Below are 24,536 nucleotides of genomic sequence, written 5' to 3' on the forward strand. Positions count from 1 at the left end.
TCTGATTACAACTAATATCTGCATGTACATTAATTGTAAAGAATGTTTTTTTTTTCTTAAACTAAGACCATGCATAAAAAGCACTTAAAAATCAGGTAAATCATATAGTTAGACCTGACCTTGTATAATTGTGGGAAAAAAAAACTTCAGTGGTATAAGGTAAGTGTTGAATGAAAATTAATAAATGGATTATGAGTGTTAATGATAAATGTTAAAATATATTCCGTTTAAGTACAATTCAAAAAGACAGTATGATTCAATTTACAGTAAGGGATGCTAGTTAAGAAGAATGTTGATATAGAAGAGACATTCAGTGAAGAACTTCATAACCTTACATATTAAAATATTTACATCTTGAATTACTGTTTGTGCACCCCAGTGAGAACTGTCAAAAGGGTAACTGATGCAGTAGCTTTGTTGAACAGATTATGAAATGGAGTACTACCAGGGGTCACTCCAACCAGGAAGAAAATTTCAACAAAAGGTGAAAAGCATTTGAATGAAGTGGATTTATTCAACATAATCCACAAGTGTAGGATATCCAGTAACTGCCTATGTATTTGTTATTCCTTCCCTGCATCTATACTTAACCACCTCCTGTAACAAAAACCTCTCTTTCTCTCTCTCTCTTTCTCTCTCACACACAAACACACACACTCCAAAAGTTTCAAGTCTCTCTAGTCGACTTCAAGTCTCATTTTTTCCAACAAACACAATTTCCTCTGCTTAACCTCCCAACTCTAGACCTGCAGGTTACACTCAACCAATCCCTAGAGTAACTTCTGGGGTGGGGCTCAGTCTTTAAAGTGGCCTCTTGTAACTTCTGAAACCATTATACACTGGAGCTCCAATCTTACATTAAAAGGCTAAGTCTCCATTGCAGTTTTAGATTGCATGCTTTCTTGATTGCCCAGAAGGGTCACACCTAATACAGGTAAAATAAAAGTGTTATAATTTGCTAATCTGAAGGAATTGTTTTAATGTCTCTGACAAGACCTAAATTACCTTTTTATCATGTGGGTGCTCACAGAGAATTACATTTTGCAACACTATCTGAACTGACAGTTACCTTTGGAAACTTGTTTCTTTTATCACTGACATGTCAAGCTAATATCCATTTGCTATTTGTAAGTTTTTCTCTTTCTGTCTAGCTCTTAAGCCTGTTATAGTCTTTACCATGGTAATTATTTAAATAAAACTTTAGAACATTAGAACAGAACACTCTAGATGAGAACAGGCTATTCAGCCCAACAAAGCTCGCCAGTCCTAACCACTTGTTTCCTCCAAGAAAACATCAAGCTGAGTTTTGAAAGTCCCTAACGTCTTACTGTCTACCACACTACTTGGTAGCTTATTCCAAGTGTCTATCATTCTTTGTGTAAAGAAAAACTTCCAAATGTTTGTGCGAAATTTACCCTTAACAGGTTTCCAACTGTGTCCCCGTGTTCTTGATGGACTCATTTTAAAATACAAGTCTCGATCCACTGAACTAATTCCCTTCATAATTTTTAAACACTTCAATCATGTCACCTCTTAATCTTCTTTTGCTTAAACTGTAAAGGCTCAGCTCTTTTAATCTTTCCTCATAATTCAATCCCTGTAGTCCTGGAATCAGCCTAGTCGCTCTTCTCTGGACCTTTTCTAGTGCTGCTATGTCTTTTTGTAGCCTGGAGACCAAAACTGCACACAGTACTCAAGATGAGGCCTCACCAGTGCATTATAAAGGCTGAGCATAACCTCCTGTGACTTGTACTCCACAGATTGTGCTATATAACCTAACATTCTGTTAGCCTTCTTAATGGCTTCTGAACACTGTTGGGAAGTTGATAGCTTAGAGTCCACTATGACGCCTAAACCCTTTTTTATAAGGTGTACTCTCGATTTTCCGACCGCCCATTGTGTATTCAAACCTAATATTTTTACTTCCTATGTGTAATACTTTACATTTACTGACTTTAAATTTCATCTGCCACAAATCTGCCCAAGCCTGTATGCTATCCAAGTCCTTCTGTAATGATATAACGGATTCCAAATTATCTGCTAATCCACCAATCTTGGTATCATCTGCAAACTTAACCAGCTTGTTACTTATATTCCTATCTAATTCATTTATATATATTAGAAATAGCAGTGGCCCTAGCACTGACCCCTGTGGAACACCACTCTTAACATGGGCCAGTTCTGATGAGGTTCCTCGCACCATCACCCTCTGCTTCCTGTGTCTGAGCCAATTCTGCACCCATCTAAAAACATTACCCTGAAGTCCCACTTCTTTTAATTTGATGCCTGACCTGTCATGTGGCACCTTATCAAATGCTTTCTGAAAGTCCAGATAAATAATATCATAAGCTCCACTTTGATCGTATGCTTTTGTTGCAACCACATAGAATTCAAACATGCTAGTAAAACACGACCTCTCTCTTCTGAACCCATGCTGACTGTTCAGAATAACTCCTGTCCTTGCCATGTGTTGCTCAATCTTATCCTATTAATTCCAAATTTAGGTATGTATCTGTCCTGCATTACATGTAAAACATTTTAAAACCTATTTCACTGCTCCTCGACTGTCTCCACATTTAAAAGCGTATCCCAATCTATCCTACTTAGACTTTGTCGCATCTGCTCAAAATTAGCCCTACCAAAGTTCAACTTAACAATTTTAGTCTTTGCATCTGTACTCTTACAAAATACTGAGAATTGTATTACATTATGGTCACTTGACCCTAGTGGTTCAATCACCTCTACACCCTCAATTCTATCCTGATTATTACAGAATACTAAATCCAGACAGGCTTCACCCCTTGTTGGTGCTTTAACATGCAGTGTTAAAAAACAGTCGCTGATTACTTCTAAAAACTCCTGCTCTTGTGCTCCTCCATCTGCAAGGTTATCCCAGTTAATATTTGGATAATTAAAGTCCCCCATGACTATAATATCCCCCTGTAAACTTGCCTTTTTGATATTACTAAAAAGATGTGTGTTGAAACTTTCTCAGGTTGATCCCTTGGTTCAACTATTTTACACAATGAGCCAATACTGGAAAGAAATCTGCCAGCTCAGTGGTTTTCCATTAAGGTGAACAGTGTTTGTAATGTTCCTAAAATGAGATGAGTTGTTTTAAGTAAGACACAATTCACCAGGTAGGACTGAGTTTCTCTATTTTCTAAATAATTCTTCCATTTTCTTTCCTTCAAGCTAGGCAACAATGTACATGTTCCCTGGGTTAGTTACTGTAGTGAAATTAAAGCACTTGGGGAGATTCATTGTGATTGTCCGTGTGTTTTTATATTGTTCCTTCAATGCAAATCTATTTAGTACTGTACGATAGGTAGAGCTACCAACTTGCAACTGGATGAAATGACTATTACAGAATTTTACAGTTAATGTAGTTAATGGAAATAAGGCACATAATGTAATATTTGCAACACAGAGTGGATCCATATGTACAGTATGTTTAGCTAACCTATTAAAAAGTATGTTCTTTATAAACCAGTATGTCTGTTTGTCTACATGTGTGTTCTTTCAAGATTTAAGCACTTATGTCATATGACATTCATTGTGTAAAATATATTAAGTTGCATAACAGTTGCAAAATTACAAATTTAATATTTGCAAGAAGCTGTTAATTTAAAACTTTGTTTTTGTTTAGAGGTTTATAGGGTCATATGAAATTTGAATGTTTTGTTATTTAAATTCAAATATACTAATTACATGATCCATTTATCTGTGCTAAGCTTTTAAAAAAATCTGATTTCTTATATAATTATAGAGATTTTGATTATTCGTCTTAGTGCACAAGAAGCAGAAAATGTAGCAAATGTACCAGAAAAGGCTGCCAGGGAAATTAATACAGTAAGTTAAAGGAAGTTCACTGGGAAGTAGCATGTTGTTGCCTGGGTGTTTTACTTTGGTGTATAACAGCACCAACCTGACAGGCGGCAGTGGAATCTAGATGATAATTTAGTAAGATATGTGGCCATGGAAGAATGCTAGGCATTTGCTCCTTTAAATAGACCGTGGTGTGAAGGCTCCATACTACAGAGAAAATAGTCATGAATTATTAGAAGATTACAGTCAATGACCTTTTGGTCTTCAAAGTTGATAATCAGTTATGCCAACTGTGGAAGCTGGCCCGGCCACAGACAGGCAGACACGTCGATGTCACCCACAACACGTTTATTACGAAGTGCCATATTTACAAAAGTGCCACACAAACCCCAAAGTCCCCAAAAGTCCTGTCCACAACACAGTGCCTCACTTCTTCAGGCAGCCTCTTTCTCTCCTCCAGAGCCCTGTCCTCTCCACTCCCGAGTCTTGCCATCGTATGAAGGGAGGCGGCCCCTTTTATACACACCCGGATGTGCTCCAGGTGCTTCCCGGCAATCTCCCACCGACACGCCCCAGTGTGGCGGAAGTGCCGGCTGCATACCCGGAAGCACTCCAGGTGTTCCTAGTCTTCATCCCCCAGCCCTTCCGGTTGTGGCGGAAGTGCCGAGGTCCAGGGCTCCAAAGGCACGGGGGCGCTCCCTGGCGGTGACCACGGGCCCCTTCAGGGTTGTGCTTCTAAGCTCTGTACCCATGGCGGTCACCCCCACATGATCTGGGGAAGGCGTAAGCCCTCCTCTTCCTAGGTGTCCCGGCTGGGTTGCCACATAAGCCATCTCCGACAGAACAAAGGAAGCAAATGGTTGATCTTGCTCTATTAATTATAGGTAGCTGGCATATTAAACATAGTGATAAAGCATGTAATGCAGTTTGGAGCCTTGTGGTTGTGCGGTTTGGCCCCACACTACCGGGTCCCACCAGGGGTCTCTTTAACCCGACACCACCAATATTCATGACTGGGATGAGCTGAACAAATGAGGACAAACACACCAAGCAAAGGGATGGTGAAAAATGTTCAAGTGCTTTTATTAAAATAAACAAACCAAAACAGTGTTCAAAAAGTGCAGTGCTCAAAAATTCAATAAATAATCCATAAAAACAGGTGGAGTTTAAAATGATCAAATAAATAAAGAAACCATAAAAATGAGGTTAAACAACTGGCAGGAAACCTTCTTCTGTTAAATGACTGGTGCCTCTTGTCATGATAATACATTAAACATTCAGCACACCTAAAAACGGTGTATTTAGGTGTTTATTGAACATAGTTTTTACAAAAAAAAAACATTTTTTAGCAAGCACTACATTCCAAATGTAAACTATTCTCATGAATAAACACTATTTGTATGGTTGCTCACGCATAGACACACATTTTTACCACTATCATTTAATCCCAAAATCCAAAGAAAATTAATGTAATAAAAAAATAAAATTTTGCCAAGGAACATGTAAGCCTAAAACATGAAATGACTGTAGCTCGTTATATCAGCTGGATGCTATGTAAGACTGAACAGTGTTTGCCATATTATTAGGGCCCCTGACATAGTATGGGAATCTGCTGTTATATAGTGGTTTCAATTTTTAGACTGATGAACACAGCACAATTATGTAATTATCCGTGATCTGTGATAAGTAAATTCCTTGTATTAAAGGCAGGTTTAACAGTATAAGTAAAAGCTATAAGATACCTTACCTTTCTAAAGCAGTGTCAATAGGCTTACTGAAATTCCACTGCATTGATTAAGATATCTTCATTAGTAATTCATTCTTGTTGAATGTATTTTTCACATTGCAGCATGTAAGTGTCACCTTCCCTGTTGATGTTGTCAGCTTTTTCAGAGTTTTTACAGTGGCTAGGTGTGTTAAAGAATAAACTTCTTTCGGCTGCTCCCAGTAGGGGTTGCCACAGTGGATCATCTTTTTCCATATCTTTATGTCCTCTGCATCTTGCTCTGTTACACCCATCACCTACATATCCTATCTCACCACATCTATACACCTTCTCTTAGACTTCCTCTTTACTTCTTGCCTGGCTGCTCTATCCTTAGCAACCTTATCCCAATATACCCAGCATCTCTCCTCTGCACACGCCCAAGCAAAAACAGTCTCGCCTCTCTGACTTTGTCTCCCAACCGTCCAACCAAAGTTGACCCTCTAATGTACTTGTTCTTAATCCTATCCATCCTCGTCACACCCAATGCAAATCTTAGCATCTTTAACTCTGCCACTTCTAACTCTGCTTCCTGTTTTTTGGTCAGTGCCACCGTCTCCAACCGATATAACATTGCTGGTCTCACTACCGTCCTGTATACCTTCCCTTTCACTCTTGCTGATACCTGTTTATCACAAATTACTCCTGACACTCTTCTCCACCCATTCCCCCCTGCCTGCACTCTCTTTTTCACCTCTCTTCCATAATCCCTGTTACTCTGTACTCCTCTCCTCTCTAGAGCATATTTCCACCTCCATGGTCTCATCAACCTGCTCCTTACTCTCGCTACAGATCACAATGTCATCGGCAAACATCATAGCCCATGGGAACTCCCGGCTAATATCATCTGTCAGCTTGTCCATCACCATTGCAAATAAGAAAGGACTCAGAACTGATCCCTAATTTAATCCCACCTCTGCGTTGAATACATCTGTCACTGACCTCACTACTGTCACACTTTCCTCGTACAGTTTCCCGTACAACTCTTACATACTTCTCTGCCACTCCCGACTTCCTCATACAATACCACAACTCCTCTCCAGGCACCCTGTCATATGCTTTCCCCAGGTCCACCAAGACACAATGAAACTCCTTCTGGCCTTCTCTATACTTCTCCATCAACATTCTCAGAGCAAACATCACATCTGTGGTGCTCTTTCCTGGCATGAAGCCATACTGCTGCTCACTAATCATCACCTTTCTTCTTAACCTGTAGTTACTACAATTCTGCACATCCCCCTTATTCTTAAAAATCGGTACCAGTACACTTCTTCTCCACTCCTTAGGCATCCTCTCACTTTCCAAGATTCCATTAAGCAATCTGGTTAAAAACTCCACTTCCATCTCTCTTAGACACCTCCATGCTTCCACAGGTATGTCTTCTGGACCAAGGCCTTTCCATCCTTCATTTTCTTCATAGCTGTGCTTAATTCCTCCTTGCTAATCTGTTGCACTTCCTGATTCACTATCGCCACCAACCATTTCTCTCTCTCATTCTCTCCATTCATCAGCCTCTCAAAGTACTCCTTCCATCAGCTCAACACACCCCCTTGCTTATTAGTATGTTTCCATCTTTATCCTTTATTACCCTAGCCTGCTGTACATCTTTCCCAGTTTGGTCCCTCTGTCTAGTCAAACGGTACAGGTCATTTTCTTCCTCCTTAGTGCCCAGCCTCTCATACAACTCATCATACACTTTTTTTTTAGCCTTCACTCCCTCTCTCTTCACCTTGTATCTTATCTCCTTGTACTCTTGTCTACTTTCTGCATCTCTCTGATTATCCCACTTCTTCTTCGCCAACCTCTTCCTCTGTATACTATCCTGTACTTCCTCATTCCACCACCAGGTTTTCTTTTCCTCCTTTCTCTGTCCAGATTTCACGCCAAGCACCATTCTTGGTGTCACCCGTACTACTTTTGCTGTAGTTGCCCAGCTGTCTGGTAACTCTTCACTGCCACCCAGTGCCTGTCTTATCTCTTTAATGAACTCAACCTTGCAGTCTTCCTTTTTCAACTTCCACCATTTGATCCTTCGATCTGCCCTCACCCTCCTCCTCTTCTTGATCTCCAACATCATCCTATAGACCTCCATCCTATGCTGCCTAACTGCACTTTCCTCTGCCACCACTTTGCAGTCTTCAATATCCTACAGGTTCACTCTTCTTCATAGTATATATGCTACCTATGTGCATCTTCCTCCACTCTTGTATGTCTCCCTATGTTCCTCCCTCTTCTTAAAACATGTATTCCCTGCAGCAAGTCCATCCTTTTCGTAGAATCCACTATCATCCTCTCCTTGACACCATACCTACCCATCATCTCCTCTGTTCCCTTCACCAACATGTTCATTGAAATCCACTCCAACTACCACTCTCTGTCCCTTGGGTACACTGTGCATCACTTCGTCCAACTCACTCCAGAAATCTTCATTCTCATCCATTGCACACACAACTTGCGGGGCATATGCACTAACAACATTCATTATTACACCCTCAGTTACCAGCTTTATAATCATCACTCTATTTGACAATCTTTTCATCTTCAAAACACTCTTGACATACTGTTCCTTCAGAATAACCCCTACCCCATTTCTCCTCCCATCCACACCATTATAGAACCGTTTGAATCAACCTCCAATCCCCCTCCCCTTCTCTTTTTTTGGCAAACAGTTGCCCAATTTCAGCCATCACCCTGTTGGCTAACAGTACTGGTAGTGGCCATTGTTAACTCGGGCCTCGACTGATCCGGTATGGAAATCTGTATTGCTGTCTGCATATTTATCTGGCAAAATTTTACACCCATTGCGCTTCCTGTTGTAACCTTCCCCATTTATCTGGGTTTTTGATACCGGCACGAAGAAACACACTGAATTGTGTATCCCCTGTGGCTGGGTTGTGTTAATGAATAAACTATATAAAAGATTTTTAATGCTTTTAAGAGAATGTTTAACTTGAAAGAATTTTATTGCACACATTCAAAGAAGGCAATGTCAGTTGGATAACCTTTCTGCTTAAATGTGCTTATATTAAACTAGTGTTCATCTGGTAAACATGCACTATTGTCTGCATTCTTAATAAAGGAAAAAATGTACACAGTACCAATAAAAACAAGATTTTAGGTGTTAAAGGAAAATTAAACTTTTATGGCAGGCAGTAGTAAACTGTCCTTGATCTTTTTTTTTGCTAAATTGGAAACCTATGTGGTTGCATCCAAATTTTTACAGAAGTTACTTCCTTTCTTACATCCAAAGTCTGTATATCACTCCTGATTTTTAATATGTGGTGAACATGTATATTTTCTTCAGAGGACATGTGATGCAACAACATGTAAATTTTGAATGTTTTTTTTTTACTTTGGTTATATTCTTGAATAAAAGTGCCTATGTTTATTTGATATTTGGACTAAAGTCTTCATACATTATACACCTCATTATTATTTTAACATGGAAAAAGCTTCTGCTTTAGGTATGTGTTCAGCATTTCTTGCCTCAAATTTCTTTTCATCCTACACGTACCCAGATCTTTGTAGACATGGAACACGTATGAAATGCATGTATTGCAAATAACGCTATACTGTATTATTTACCTTATACAACTCCAGGCACCTCACAAGCAGATAAGGAGACTTGGTTTGAGCTGAAAGAACTTTTTGCACATGTGGTTTGTGTTGATACAGATGTTTTGATATATACTGCCAAAGCATAGGCTTTCACTAAAAAAAATATGCTACTTGCTTTCAGAGGATTTATCTTTCAGTTTTGCTGTAAGAATTTTAGTCCTTTAATTAAAGAACATGGAATTTGGAGGAGCAGCAGGACACTGCTATCAGTTCTAATGAAAGACATTAGGAAAATGTTTCTGTTTTAGGAGAAGATTTTATCTTTGAGTTTTAGAAAATATTGTACATTGTTCACAACACATGTAGGCAAGTACTGGACATTTGGTCTTTTCAATTTATAACATTTTATTTTAAATCTATATTTAAAAGAGTATAAAATTGAAAACAAACTTATATATATGACAGAATGGCCGACTTGTCATAACAGTTGGATCTAAAATATGATTCCTATTCCAGTTATGATCTTTGGGGAGACTGCATATTCTTAATGTGATCACATTTTTTCCCATTTACCCTGGTTTTCTTGCCTTTTCCAAAGTTGTTTTTATTAGGCTAACCTGAGTGGTCTAGTATTAGTTTCTCTGGCTATTATGGTAGTATGCCCAGGGATGCTGACAAAAGCTGTATCTCTAAAAATTCAGCAAATTAAGGAAGAAATAAATTTATGAAATGCTACATTTATTTTAAAATATAAAAGAAAAAAATGTGGCCATTCAGGAGAAAGTACTTTAACTAATTAGCCGTGTGGATGCTTACACTTTGCATAACTGTATTCAAAAAAAGAAAAGAAAGCAAGCAAGCAATGAAAGCAGGCAAGTGTGGGTGAGTTATATTATTTTTTCTTTTTTTAATTTTAATGATTTTATTGAAGTCACACAACATTCCATACAAATAGATCAATTTCACAAGAATAGGAATGAAAACAAATCAACCCCCACCCCTGAGAAACTGGAGCATGGGCAGCAGAATAAAACTTAAACCTAGTAAAAATAAGTAAATAGATAAATTAATAAGTGAATATAGACAAATGGAGTAGAAAAAGAAATGGGGAGTGAATCTACTTCCTCAAATCTTTAAAAGCTTATTCTAAAATGTTACTGATTAGATCCTGCCAGATTTTGAAAAATTTCTGCACAAATCCTCTGAGTGAGAATTAGATTTTTTCCAATTTCAAATAATATATAACATCGATTACCCACTGACTTAAAATAGGAGAGTTTAGCAAGATAAGTCTATGTGCCAATAGTGTAGTAAAGGCAATAACAGTTTGTTTGTCCTTCTCCACTTTAAGCCCATCTGGAAGAACACCAAACACAGATGTTAATGGGTTAGGAGGGATTGTGACACCAAGGTTGTCTGAAAGGCATTTAAAAATTTTGGTCCAGAATGATGTTAATTTGGTGCAGGCCCAAAACATGTGACCCGGTGAGGCTGGAACTTGATTGCAGCGTTTGCAGGTTGGATCTTGCCCTGGAAACATTTTGGACAGTTTTAAACAAGACAGATGTGCTTGATATATAATTTTGAGTTGAATAATTGTATGCTTTGTGCATATGGAGCTTGAGTGAATTCTCTGCATTGCTACTTTCCACTCTTTTTTTGATATGTTGAGTGAGAGATCCTTTTCCCACTGTCCTCTTGGATCTTTGAAAGGGAGGGACTGTAAAATGGTTTTATATATTGCACAAATGCTGTCTAAGTCCTTGAAACTGAGCAATATTTTTTCCAGCATAGAGGGAGGTGGGAGGTGAGGAAAATTGGGCAGGTTCTGTTTAACAAAGTTTCTAATTTGAAGATAGTTAAAGAAATGTGTTACTGGAAAGTTAAATTTAGATGTAATTGTTCATAGGATGCAAAGATATTGTCTATGTACAGATCTCTAAGTGATTTAATCCCAAATGTTTTCCAGACATTAAAAACTACATATGTTTACGAGGGTTCAAAAAGGTGGTTCTCGTGCAGAGGTGCCACCGATAAAAGATTCTCTATCTTAAAATGTTTCCTACATTGGTTCCACATTCTGAGTGAGTGAAGCACAATTGGGTTGTTAGTATATTGGCGATAACTTGCATTTATTGGGGCACAAAGCAAGGAATATAAAAAAGTACTGCAAGATTTTATTTCTATTGCAGAACAAGCCTGTATATGTTCATCTATTTGTGTCCATGTCCAGGTTTTTATAGTTTGTATGTTTGCTGCCCAGTAGTAGAATTGAAAGTTATGTAGAGCCATGCAACGTTCCGCCTTAGGTCTTTGTAGGGTCGCTCTTTGGATATGTGGATATTTTGAATTCCAAATAAATGTGGTTATGGTTGAATCTAATTTCTTTAAAAACAATTTATTGGTTTATATTGGGATGTTTTGAAATAAAAAGAGAAGCTTAGGGAGGATATTCATCTTAATAATGTAAATTCTTCCAGCTAAAGTGAGATGAAGGGTTGACCATCTATGCAAGTCTTGCTTAATTTTTTCCGTACAGACAGCAAAATTTTGTTGATAAAGAGCTTTAGATTTACTTGTGATGCTCACCCCTAGATATTTAAACCGATCTGCAATGATAAAAGGGAAGGTGAACAATCTAATATTGTGAGCTTGAGAATTAACTGGAAAGAGCACACTGTTAGTCAAATTAATTCTGAGACCAGAAATCTTTTGAAATTCTGTTAGTGCTGTTAAGACTGCAGGCACAGTATTTTGTGGGTCTGATATCTACAGTAACATATCATCTGCATATAGAGAAATTTTCTGTTCAAGTCCTTCTCTGATAATCCCCTTTATCTCATAAGCATTTCGACAGTGAACTGCCAGTGGCTCAATGGCGATTGCTAAAACTAGTGGTGACAAGGGGCATCCTTATCTGGTTCCACGTTCTAGTTTAAAGTAGTCTGAATTTAAGTTTGTTAATACAAACTGAAGCTTCTGGATTGGTATGCAGTTGTTTGTCCATGCACAAATATTTGGGCCAAACCCAAATTTCTCCAATGTAGTGAAAAGGTAGTTCCATTCAATCATATCAAATGCTTTTTCTGCATTCAAGGATAATAATATCTCTGGGATGTTTGACTTTGCGGGTGAATACATTACATTAAACAGGCTTTGAAGATTGGACGCTAAGTGTCGGCCTTTAATAAATCCAGTTTGATCTTGTGATATTACCAAAGGCAGCACTTTCTCCATCCTTCTAGCTAGGACTTAAGGAAGTGTCATAACATCATTATATTCTTGTTCTGTTGCATGGCAGATAGAATAATGATATGGAGATTCATTTAAAAAAGAAAATAACCTTGTAATTTTTATTGCTGTTACATACATTACAGATTAAGTGTAATTAAGTATACAAAAATGTAATTGTATTATAGTTTCTACAACATTCCATAGACTTGCTATTAGGATAAATGATGGCTGTACATGTTACACTCCTGTAATTGAATCGGGGATTTTGGCTGTTTCAGTAATGGACTGTAGGCAGTGGTACCCTGCCTACACCAGCTACTGCTAGTTAAGCTGTTGTTTCTGAGGGTCTTAGCTAGAAAAATCAGTTAAACAAAACAAGTATGAAGGAATCATCCTCACAACAAATTGTTTTCATTGACTTAATCAGTATTTCTGACCACTGCATAACTTTAGGTTTTACAAAGTCTTAGTATTCTGCATCATGCACAGAGTAAAAGAATAAGATGATTCTCAGAGATTTCTAGGACAGTAATATGAAACAGTAGAAAAAAGCAGGTAAAATATCCCCTCATACACAGTACTGTATATGCCATCATTCTCTTCTTAAATTGCTTTTTTCAAGTTTGATTTTTTGCACACCTTGGAAATTTGCAAATGTGTCACATTTTACTCTTCATCTGTGACAGACGTTAAAATGAATTTGGCAGCCTAAGATGGCATATATGATTTGGTTAAAATGTAATTGAAAAATAAGTGTGCAGACTCATATCCATTATGCATGAATCTCAAATAGCCATTTATTCGGAGTGACACTGCAGCCTAGACGCGACAGACAGCCCAGATACATTTAAGTCATTTACTATGAGTGCTTAATTGTATGCCTTGTTATGGCTTTAAGTGTAGACATATGACACAAAGTGAGTAACTTAGTAAATAGCAGCCTAGCAGAAATAATTTTAATAAACTACTTTGCATTTACTGGTTGTAATAAAATCATAAAAATAAAACATGTTATGAAAGCTTTTCATTTTGGTGAGCTAAATTATTACAGTTATTACTTTTTTTCAATTTATTTCTGTATAATGTTGTCCACCGTGTTCAGGTTTAAAATGCTTACACATATTCATAATGTACTATGATAGCAACATACACATCAAGGTAAATAAATAGTAAAAGAGAGATAGATAGATAGATAGATAGATAGATAGATAGATAGATAAAAATTGCTTTATTTTTCCAAAAGGGAAAACTTGGCTTTTTACAGAAACTAAATAAATAGATTAATAAATATTATAAAAAACAAACACACATCAACATTCCTAAAAAGAAAGAAAATGTCTGACTTGGCCAAGATCGCTAAGAGAAGTCACAGTGAGGCATTATATAGATGTTTTGCCATATGTACATCAATCAGCCACAAAATTTAAACTACAGTATTTACCTAATACTGTGTAGGTTCCCCTAATGCCACCAAAACAGCTCTGACCCTTTAAGACATGGATTCTACAAGATATCTGACATCTTTTTCATTTGGCAGCAAAGATGTTAGCAGCAGAATCTTTAAATCCTGTAAGTTTGAAGGTGGGGTCTTCATGGATCTAACTTGTTTTTCCAGCATATCCCATAGATACTCGATCAGACAAAAATCTGGGGAATTTGGAGGCCAAGTCAAAACCTTAAAGTCTTTGTCATGTTCCTCAAACTATTCCTGAACAATATTTGCAGTGTGGCAGGGAACATTATCCTGGTTAAAGAGGCCACTGCCATCAGGGAATACTGTTACCATAAAGGGGAGTACTTAAGTCTGCAACAATCTTTAAGCAAGTGATATGTGCCAAAGTAACATCCATATAAAGGCCAGGGCGTTTCATGACAAAGCATTGCCCAGAGCATCACACTACTAACATCGGCTTGATTCCTTCCCATAGTGCATCCTGCTGCCATTTCTTCCTCAGGTAAATGATGCACACGCACCTAGCCACCAATATGATATAAAAGAAAATGTGATTCATCAGACCAAGCCATCTTCTTCCATTGCTCTATGGTTCAGTTCTGACACTCACATGCCCATTTTAGCTACTCTTGGAAGTAGATAAGGATCAGCATGGGCACTGAGATGGGACTGCAGCTATGCAGCCTCATACACAGCAAGTTTTTTATCCACTGTGTGTTCTGACACCTTTCTCTCATGGCCAATATTAAGTTTTTCAGCAATTTGTGCTACAGTAGCTCTTCTGTTGGATTGGACCAGACAAGCCAACCTTTGCTCCACACACACATTACTGAGCCTTGGGCATCCTTGACCCTGTTGCCATGTCCTTCGTTGGACCACTTTTATTACTTACTAACCACTACATACCTGGAACACGACACAAGAACCTGCTATTTTATCCTGACTCATTTGCCTAGCAATCACAATTTGGCCCAAGTCGAAGTTACTCAGAACCTTATGCTTGTCCATTTTTTGAACTTCTAACACATCACCAACAACAACTGTTTATTTGTTGCCTAATATATCCCACCCCTTGACAGGTGCCATTGTAATGAGACAGACAATATTATTTACTACCTGTCAGTAATTTTAATGTTTTGGCTGATCAGTGCATTTATGTATGTCATTTAGATTAGATATCTATCCAAGCTGTCAATTTTCTAACTCATTCTTCCAGTTCTGGTTACAGAGCTTTGGGCACAAAGTAGAAATCAAAGCATCACTGTAGGTACGAATAAAAAAAAAACATCTAAGTTAAAGTCAATCGAAGTTTATCTTCATGTGTACATAGTATGATGAAATTATAACTTGCATGTCTCTTCAGAACAGCTGACAAAGCAAAATACAAACTAAATAATTAGATAGCTAGATAGATAGATAGCTAGATAGATAGATAGATAGATAGATAGATAGATAGATAGATAGATAGATAGATAGATAGATAGATAGCATACAACATACACATATATTTATAAAAAATGTGTTCTTATGAATGACTGTTCACCAACCCTTACAACCTTTGGGCATAAACCGTCCCCGAATCTACTGATGCAAGTGCCATTGGACCTATGCTTTTTGCTAGAAGGGAGGAGTGAGAAAAGCAGTTGTGCAGGATGATTGAGGTCTTTAATTATACTGCTTGTCTTTCTACGGAAGTGTGTTCTAAATGTCCTGAATACAAGGCAGCTGGCTGCCAATTATGTTCTACGCTGCCGTCACAATCTTCTGCAGTGCTTTATGATCCTGAGTTGAAAAGGTGCCATGACAGGATGTGATGCAACCAGTGAGGATGGACTCTACTTTGCATGAATAGAAGTATGTGGGAACAGATTGAGAAATGCAGGCTGCCTTCAGACATCTGAGGAAGTAGAGTCACTGGTGAGCCTTTTTGAAAAGAGACTGAATGTGTTGTGCCCACTTCAGTCAATCAGTTATAGTCAATCCAAAAAATATAGAGCAGATTACCCTTTCAACCACATCCCCCTAATGTAGATGCACTCATAAAAATAAAGGTACCAAAGTGTTTTTTTTGTGCAGTGCCACAAGAGAACCATTATTGGTTTCCAAAACAATCATCCAAATGAAGGTTCTAGAAAGGACTTTTATTCATTTAGATATGTCACAGACTACACAAATAACCATGAAAAGATACTAAGAGATTTGTGAAATACTAATGAGCTCCTGATTTTAAAAGGACTCTTGCTTCATGCAATAACACAGGCTGAGTTCATTTTCTTGATCTGTTAGTATCCTGGTAGGTACCCTACTATATATTAAACACTTCAGTTTTGTCCACGTACTAGGAACCTTTTCAAATTTCAAAAGAACAATTTCATATTCAATGTACCCTTCCCATAATTAAATGTCTTTTTGTCAAGCAATAGCTCCTTGGTTTTGCTGACATGAGAGTACAGTATTGTCTTAGCAACCGCTGAGTTTTCAGATAGATTCTCTGTATGCTGCCTCATCATTGTTGGTGATCAGGCTTATGTCAATGGTGCCATCTGTAATGATATAGGTGGAGTTGTGTCTGGCCTTATAATCATAGGTGAACCAGGAGTACAGAAGTGGCTCACATAACACCTTGTGCATTGACTATATGGGGAATGTGAAACTGTCATTTCCCAGTATCACAAAAAGTTCCTTGGCTCTTTCTGTGATGTTGTTGGATTTTTTTATGTACATGTTATTATTTATTTAATTCTAGTCTGTTGTCTTCTGAAGTGCTGAAACATTTATTAAATCTAATAATTTTGGATAACATATCATTTTCAAAATCACTTAATCCAATTCAAAGCCAAGGGGGTAGTGTCTATCCTGGTAGCACTGGGCACAAGGTAAAAACAACCACAGATAGGCAAGGCACCAGTCAGTAACAAATCTAATACTTGTACGCACCCATTCAAGGTCTTCTCTGTTTCAGTTTTGATTTCTATGTCACAAGAAACATCCAAATTAATACTATATTAAGACTTTGGGACAAGTGTTTGAATCTTTTGGTTAAACAAAGAAAACCTTTTATTGAAAATATGTATTGATAAATAAGAAAATATAAGAAATTTGATCAAATACTAATATTAAAAAGGAAACAAAACAACCCCTAACACCATATGCAAAATGCAATACTCAAGATAGAATAATGCTTCAAAACAAAAATATTCTATGTAAAAAATGACAATCTTACGTCCAGTAGAGGCCTTTATAATAATATCTATAGCTCATCAAGTTGTATAATGTACTAATTTAAGTCAGTCAGTCATTTAAGTGAAATACAAAATACTGTCTATTTCATTTGCTGTTTTGTTTTTTGTTCTAATTACCAAAAAATTAAGTATCAGTAAAGTGTTATTTATGTCTGAAATATGAACCCTGTGTAGTTGAAAGAACTTCTTATTACACCTTGCAAACTGTGAATAGCTGTCACAGCAGTTTTGAATGTCAGAAAGATAAAAATATTGAGATGTGATATGTTGACACCTTTTCTTTCTTGCAAAAGCTTTAAACTGAAAATGAGCGAAAGTGTAATCATATTAAGTTGTTTGCTCATTCTTTCATTTTTTCTAAATATATTGAAAGGAAACACTGTTAAGATTATATGATGTACATGAAAATACACTCACTATTTTAGATGAATCTGTGAGGTGAATTTCTTTAAATAACTTTGTCATTTTTTATCTTGTTAAGTAGCAGACTATGCACCTCTGGAAATGCTACATTTAAGGCATTATTTTGGAAGACATTTGATTTTTCACAACTATGTCAATTCTAAGATAACATAAGTTTGCTAGTGTTGGTTACAGTTTTGCAAATTGCGTAACAAAAATTTTTTGGGAAACTAAGATATGGAGATTTCCAATTAAATTTTTATAAAACTCAAGAGAGCCCAGAAAGTCATTTCAAATTTTGAATAAATAACTGCAGTTCTAGACTACTGTATTATCATAGTGATTTTAATGGGTTCTTTGGCTGTCAATTTATAAATTAACTAGACATTAAGCCCGTTAAAATAATGGGCGCTAGAACAGTAGTGCATAAACATTTGTATGAACAGTCTATATTAAATGGCAAGGGACCTTGTATGTGGCTGTAATATGTGTCACTGTATTGTGTGCCTTTTCTCTCTCAGGAATACTGGTTTGTATTTCCGTGAAATGCCTGTAATTTTGTCTGACAGTAATACAGTGGAACCTCGGTTCACAACCATAAATCGTTCCAAAACTCTGGTTGTAACCCAATTTGGTCGTGAACCGAAGTAATTTCCCCCATAGGATTGTATGTAAATACAATTAATCTGTTCCGGACCGTATGAACTGTATGTAAATATATATTTTTTTAAGTTTTTAAGCACAAATATAGTTAACTATACCATAGAAAGCACAGCGTAATAGTAAACTAAATGTAAAAACACTGAATAACACTAAAAAAACCTTGCACAACAGAGAAAACTAACACTGCAAGAATTTGCTCTATAGCCTTATGACCGCTTGCTAAAACTCTTTTTTAATGAGTTTTAAGCACAGGGGAAAAAATTAACATTTGAAAAATCTGTAATTTAATAAACAACCAGGAAAAGTAACATTGCAACAATGCACGCACACGCCTGTGTGTGTGTCTCTCTCTTGCATGCCTTTGTGTGTGTCTCTCGCATGTGTGTATCTTAAGCTCACACCTCTGTGTCTGTGTGTGTGTCTGTCTGTCTCTCGCCTGTGTGTGTGTCTGTCTGTCTCTCGCCTGTGTGTGTGTGTGTGTGTGTGTGTGTGTCTGTCTGTCTGTCGCGCGTGCCTGTGTGTGTGTGTGTGTGTGTGTCTTGCGTGTGCGTGTGACTCGTGTGTGTGTGTGACGCACGCCTCTGTGTGACGCGCACGCGCACGCCTGTGTGTATGTGTGTGTGACTCGCACATGCCTGTGTTTGTGTGTCTCTCTCTCTCTCTGCACAGGGAATGCACAGGAAGAGACTGAACATGTGCTGTGTGGCCCCGCGCATGCGCACTTCACCAGAAGACACACACACGGACACTGGACGCACACAAGGGTTTTATTAAAGAGGATGATAACGGCAAAACAGTCTATTGTTTCAAGAAGATGTTTGTGTAATGAACCAGAAATAAAAATGAAAGCAATTTGAGAGGTGTGTTATGTTAAAACAGAGTTTACAAATGTAGTTACTGAAGAACAGCAGTGGAAGCAAGTTTTTATTACAATAATTTTTCCTAATTTGAGACTTTTTTTAACATTGTACTTAATTAGTATGCATACCTTATCTGTGTATCCATGGTACCAGAAATGACAAGTTATACTGGTGTAGCTAATGGTGTAAGTTCTGTATGAACTTATTCAGGCTCTTTATTCATGTGTTCTTTTTATTTGCCTACAATTTATCTTACCATACATTGTGACTATGATGAAATTTAAAATCAAATGCAAAGGCATTGTGGCCCCAGACTACTACTACTAAAAACTTTGTGAACTGAATAATATTTATAGGATTAAGGAAATGCCTTGCAGTTAGGAGACCCGGGTTCGCTTCCCAGGTCCTCCCTGTGTGAAGTATGCATGTTCTCCCCGTGTCTGCGTGGGTTTCCTCCAGGCGCTCCGATTTCCTCCCACAGTCCAAAGACATGCAGGTTAGGTGCATTGGAGATTCTAAATTGGCCGTAGTGTGTGCTTGGTGTGTGGGTGTGTTTGTGTGTGTCCTGAGGTGGGTTGGCACCCTTCCCAGGATTGGTTCCTGCCTTGTGCCCTGTGTTGGCTGGGATTGACTCCAGCAGACCCCCGTGACCCTGTGTTCGGATTCAGCGGGTTGGAAAATGGATGGATGGATGGATTAAGGAAATATTAATTCCTCATCAATTGCAACATATTTTCTTTATTTTTTCTCAGCAAGCAACATTATTCACTTTTAGGAATTTTTAATGTGGAAGGAGACGAGAAGGAACAAGCCAACTAATGGCTCATTCTGTTAAAAATCATTGGCCTCTGATTAAAGGTAGACATTCTGCAAGGTGATTATTGTTTTTTTTTTTTGCCTCAAATATCCAAAGACATTGGTTCAAATCAGATTTAGCCAAGTTATTGCTGGCAAAGTGAGTGTTGGGCTGCATGATGAAACTGCATTCATGCATCATCCATATTGGTTCCTACTTTCTGTCTGCTATGACTAATGTAAACTCTGGTCCACCTTGACCCAATAATAGATTTTAAAAATGAAATGGTGATAACTACTAATTAAAGATATGGTTAGAATGAACACTTGAAGTTCTGCAGAAACTGAGTCTGAGACCCTGATCTGAAAATAACTGTTGGTCAAAGTGATTGACCTGATTGTCTTTATGTTAAAAATGTCTTTCAAATGAAGAATATCCAGAAACCAAAACAAACAGATTTAGAAATGAGAAAATTGTGTCAAACCTTAGCACCTATCCTATATTATATAGGCAGAATTAGATATATAGTGATTTAAAGAGGTCCAAGATACCTTTATTTAAATATTCTCAAATGGGCTAACACTATGTGTTTATTGAAATATAAAAAAGAAGTACTTTACTCTGAGGAAATTAACATTACAAAAAAAACTCCAAAAAGGACACCTACCCCCTAGTCTATTAAGCAGTACCACACAATTTTTTTTTTTATGTAAGGGAAAAAGAAATGTAAAGGTAATTTAATTGTACACACTAATCACAGCCCCAGAGAGAAGCAACATGTTACATGTTGATTAGCACATGGAAGTGAAAATTTCAGTCCTCTGCACATGTTACAATACTGACCCTATAAACCTATATTTTAATTCTCCTTATAAATACTGTACCCTTAAGAGATAAGATTGTAAGTGAAGGGGCTGACCAAAACTTTGACTAATATTAAAACCACAATGTAAACATTACCCAGAACCAGAACAAGACAGAAGAACACAGCTCAGAGTAAGTTATAGATTCACCATCTTGGGTTCAAATCCCGTGTCTGGTTGTTGTCTGTGGGGAGTTTGTGTGTTCTTCAAATGTGAGTATGCTTTCTTCTCCTGGTACCCTGATTATGTTTCCTCATGCAAAGATATGCATGTTAGTTTAATTAACAGTTTGTTACTGCCTGTGTTAGTGCAAGGAAAGGTTTTTGTATGAATGGACCCTGTGAGGTGCTCTGTTCAGTCCAGCACTCCTCTCTGGCTTATGCCCAATGCTACCAGCATAGGTTCTGGCAAGCTTAAATTACATTTAAACATTTTTTAATACACTTTTTAAGTTTGTGTGACAACTAAAACATAGATCAAGCTGCTGCCTTTGATGAGTTTGTATGCTCTCCCCAGGGCTACAAGTATTTTTTTCTAGGTACTGCATTTCTCTTCCCTTATTCAAAGACATGTAAGGTTAGGTTAATTGATTGTTAAAATTTGCCCCAGTATGAGTATGGGTTTTACCTTAGAGAGGCCTGCTATGCACTGGTGTGCCATTTGGGATTTGTTCCCACATTGTTGGATAATTAGCATAAGAGATAGATAATGGATTTTTGTATTTCAGGTTTCAAATACTAATTATGAATACACACAAAATACATAGCACAAAGAGTGGTTGGAGAAATTGTATTTAACTTTAAGTTTCTACCGTGTTTTTAAAAAAATGCATTACATTTTAAAGATCCTTAATGCATCTAAGATGAGTGACAGATGCCACTGATTTTATACTTTGGTGAAAATAATCCCTTGTGGTTTCTATTACTAGTATATATTTAGAAAAATCTGAGTTTTATGAGGGGATTTGATTTTTAGTGGTCGATATCTGAATTTATTATAGTCTGTGCTGTGTAAATATTCTTTATCTGCAGGATTGTTTAAGCAGATGAATCATGTCCTTTCATGCTGAGAGATGAAAGTACCCTGATAGAGGCCAAATAATGTGAAACCTTTTGAATGATATTGAGTCCTGGTTCAGTGGCAAATGAGCCGTGCATGAGTGCCATATTGAAGTTCAAATTGCTTTATGTATTGTATGCTTTCATGAGGGCATTAGACTCCGACATTATCAATGACTTTTGACCCCATTTCAATTTCAATACCACAGGGATATGTTTTGTACTATCTAATACCTTAGGAGATACTGCCAGCAGGGGTAAATATATTTTACCTTATCTAAACTGAAATACTTAGTATTTATGTTTGCACAAAACAGTTACTAAAATAAACTGAAAGCTACTCTATAACCTTTAGATTAGTCATTAGCAAATTATCAAGAAGAGCTCAGGGAACTTAAAAAATGCATATACTGTGTATATTTATAGAAATCAAAAATTGTATATGATTCAGTATTTTGGTGTGATTAGGTTATATTTTGCTACAGACAATATTCTTATAGATAGATAGATAGATAGATAGATAGATAGATAGATATTAAATACAATACAAGTGGCAAATTATTTTAATATATGCAATTTTTCTTGTTTACAGAAGGAGCAATGGTGACAGACATGTTGCTTTACGTCAGACAATGGCAAAAGGCAGGAGACAGGCAATTCGCGGCCCAGCATACATGTTTAATGACCGCTCCAATAGCCTGACTCCTGAAGAGGAAAGATTTTTGGATGCTGCCGAATATGGAAACATTCCTGTTGTGAGAAAAATGCTGGAGGAGTGTCATGATCTTAATGTAAATTGTGTGGATTACATGGGACAGAATGCACTGCAACTTGCTGTTGCCAATGAGCACTTGGAAGTCACTGAGCTATTACTAAATAAAGAGAACTTGGCCAGAATTGGGGATGCTCTTCTTCTGGCCATCAGCAAAGGATATGTCAGAATTGTGGAAGCCCTACTGAGCCACAAGGCTTTTGCTGAAACTAAAAGGCTAACTACAAGTCCTAGCCAGGCTGAATTACAACATGATGACTTCTTTGCTTATGATGAGGATGGCACACGTTTCTCTCACGATGTAACCCCTATTATCTTGGCAGCTCACTGCCATGAGTATGAGATAGTCCACATACTGCTACGAAAGGGAGCCCGGATTGAAAGACCCCATAACTATTTTTGCAAATGCAGTGCTTGCAGTGATAGTCAACGGCATGACTCTTTCAGCCATTCCAGGTCACGAATCAATGCTTACAAAGGTCTGGCTAGTCCAGCATACTTATCCCTATCCAGTGAAGATCCTGTACTTGTTGCTTTGGAACTCAGTAATGAGCTGGCTCTGTTAGCTAACATAGAAAAGGAGTTTAAGGTTGGTGAAGTGCATCAAATTAAAATGAATATATTGTACACACCCTGCTCTTTTGCATTTACAAATTTTTTATTAAGGTTTTCAGAGTGTAATCCTAAATTTGGAAATTACAACTTTTCTAGCTGTAAACTACTGTATCTTACAACATAATATATGTATTAATAAGTTAAAATTTGAAATTTCAAAGGTTATCATATATGCTTTTACTTTCTGTCTTTTTACCATAAGATCAGAAGTTGCATCCCACTTGGCATTTACTGTATGGAGAATAATCATTCAAATTTTAAAGAGCCCAGGATTCTATTTTAGCTATCTTCAGTCTGTGTAATTCAAAACCTAATTGTAGTCTTTACAACAACACTGCAAAGAGAAATATGATATTGATTTTTGTAGTATCATTTGTTTATCATTGTCTAAGTTAAAAAGAGACTGTTTAAATGGTTCCCATGGTAACATGGGAATTGTGGCAGCTGAGAAAATGATCAGTAGAACTGTGGAGTACTTTTTACAAATGTTTGAAAGATCACTTCCAGAATAATGATGATGAAACAAAATGTGCTGCTGGGAATAACAAAATATTTCTGAAAATGACTCCACTGTCTTATGAAAGAGAAATTATATGTGCATTATCTTTATTGTAATCTTTAAAAATCCCACATTGTCAAAACCAGATTATAATATGAAGGGTTTGGAGAAACATATTGTCACTGTATATTTTTAAACAAAAAGAGAAAAACAAAAGATAATCTACAGAGTTATGGTAACCAGTGTCCACATGCTGGCTTGCTCTCTGTATTTATGATTAGAAAAAGAAATATTTTTGTCTGTCTATCTGACTCCCCCAGTGTACAACGTGCAGTCTTATATGCACTGGGCACATACTGTAAGTCATTCATTCATTTTATATGCAGGCGTATTGTTAAAAAATTGGAGAAATAAAAAAAAACACGATTACATGATGTTGAGTAAAACTATAGCTTCTTTCAAGATTTAACCAAAGTAGTTATTTAAAATGCCTAATTTTACCATTTATAATTACAGCATTTATATTTTTTACCATTTTGAAGTATTTTGTACCTATAATTTTATATAAAATGTGGCGGTAAACCATTTTATAGTAAACACAGAAATATATAATTGCAATTAGTGTACAGTGTGTGGAAGCATAACAAATATGTAATATCAAAAAAACAAGTGAACACTTTGATAAAGACTATAATTTTCTTTAGTGAGTAATTTGCACAATCAGTATGTCCATTTTGGAGTATTAAAAATCAGAGGATCTGTTCACTGTGAGTACTATATGTTGTTTGAATTTTAATTGCTGGAATTATATTTCAACTAACATCTAAGCCTCACCTGGCTAAAAGCTAGCAGTGTAAAAGAAAAAATAATATGCAATTCTTGAAGTGTCTCTGCAAAGCTTTATAACACCTAAGAAAGTTGCTTGGGC

General features: G+C 36.9%; 1 protein-coding gene across 1 annotated transcript in view; it reads left to right on the forward strand.

Moving 5' to 3' along the window:
- trpc6a (transient receptor potential cation channel, subfamily C, member 6a) overlaps positions 1-24,536 on the forward strand; it is a 179,311-nt gene that overhangs the window by 48,191 nt on the left and 106,584 nt on the right. The window contains exon 2 of the mRNA XM_039744343.1: positions 22,315-23,083. Within this exon, the coding sequence (XP_039600277.1) occupies positions 22,315-23,083 (769 nt within the window). The remainder of the gene's footprint in view (positions 1-22,314; positions 23,084-24,536) is intronic.

The sequence above is a fragment of the Polypterus senegalus genome, chromosome 2, assembly GCF_016835505.1.
Source record: "Polypterus senegalus isolate Bchr_013 chromosome 2, ASM1683550v1, whole genome shotgun sequence".
Classification (NCBI taxonomy): Eukaryota; Metazoa; Chordata; class Cladistia; order Polypteriformes; family Polypteridae; genus Polypterus; species Polypterus senegalus.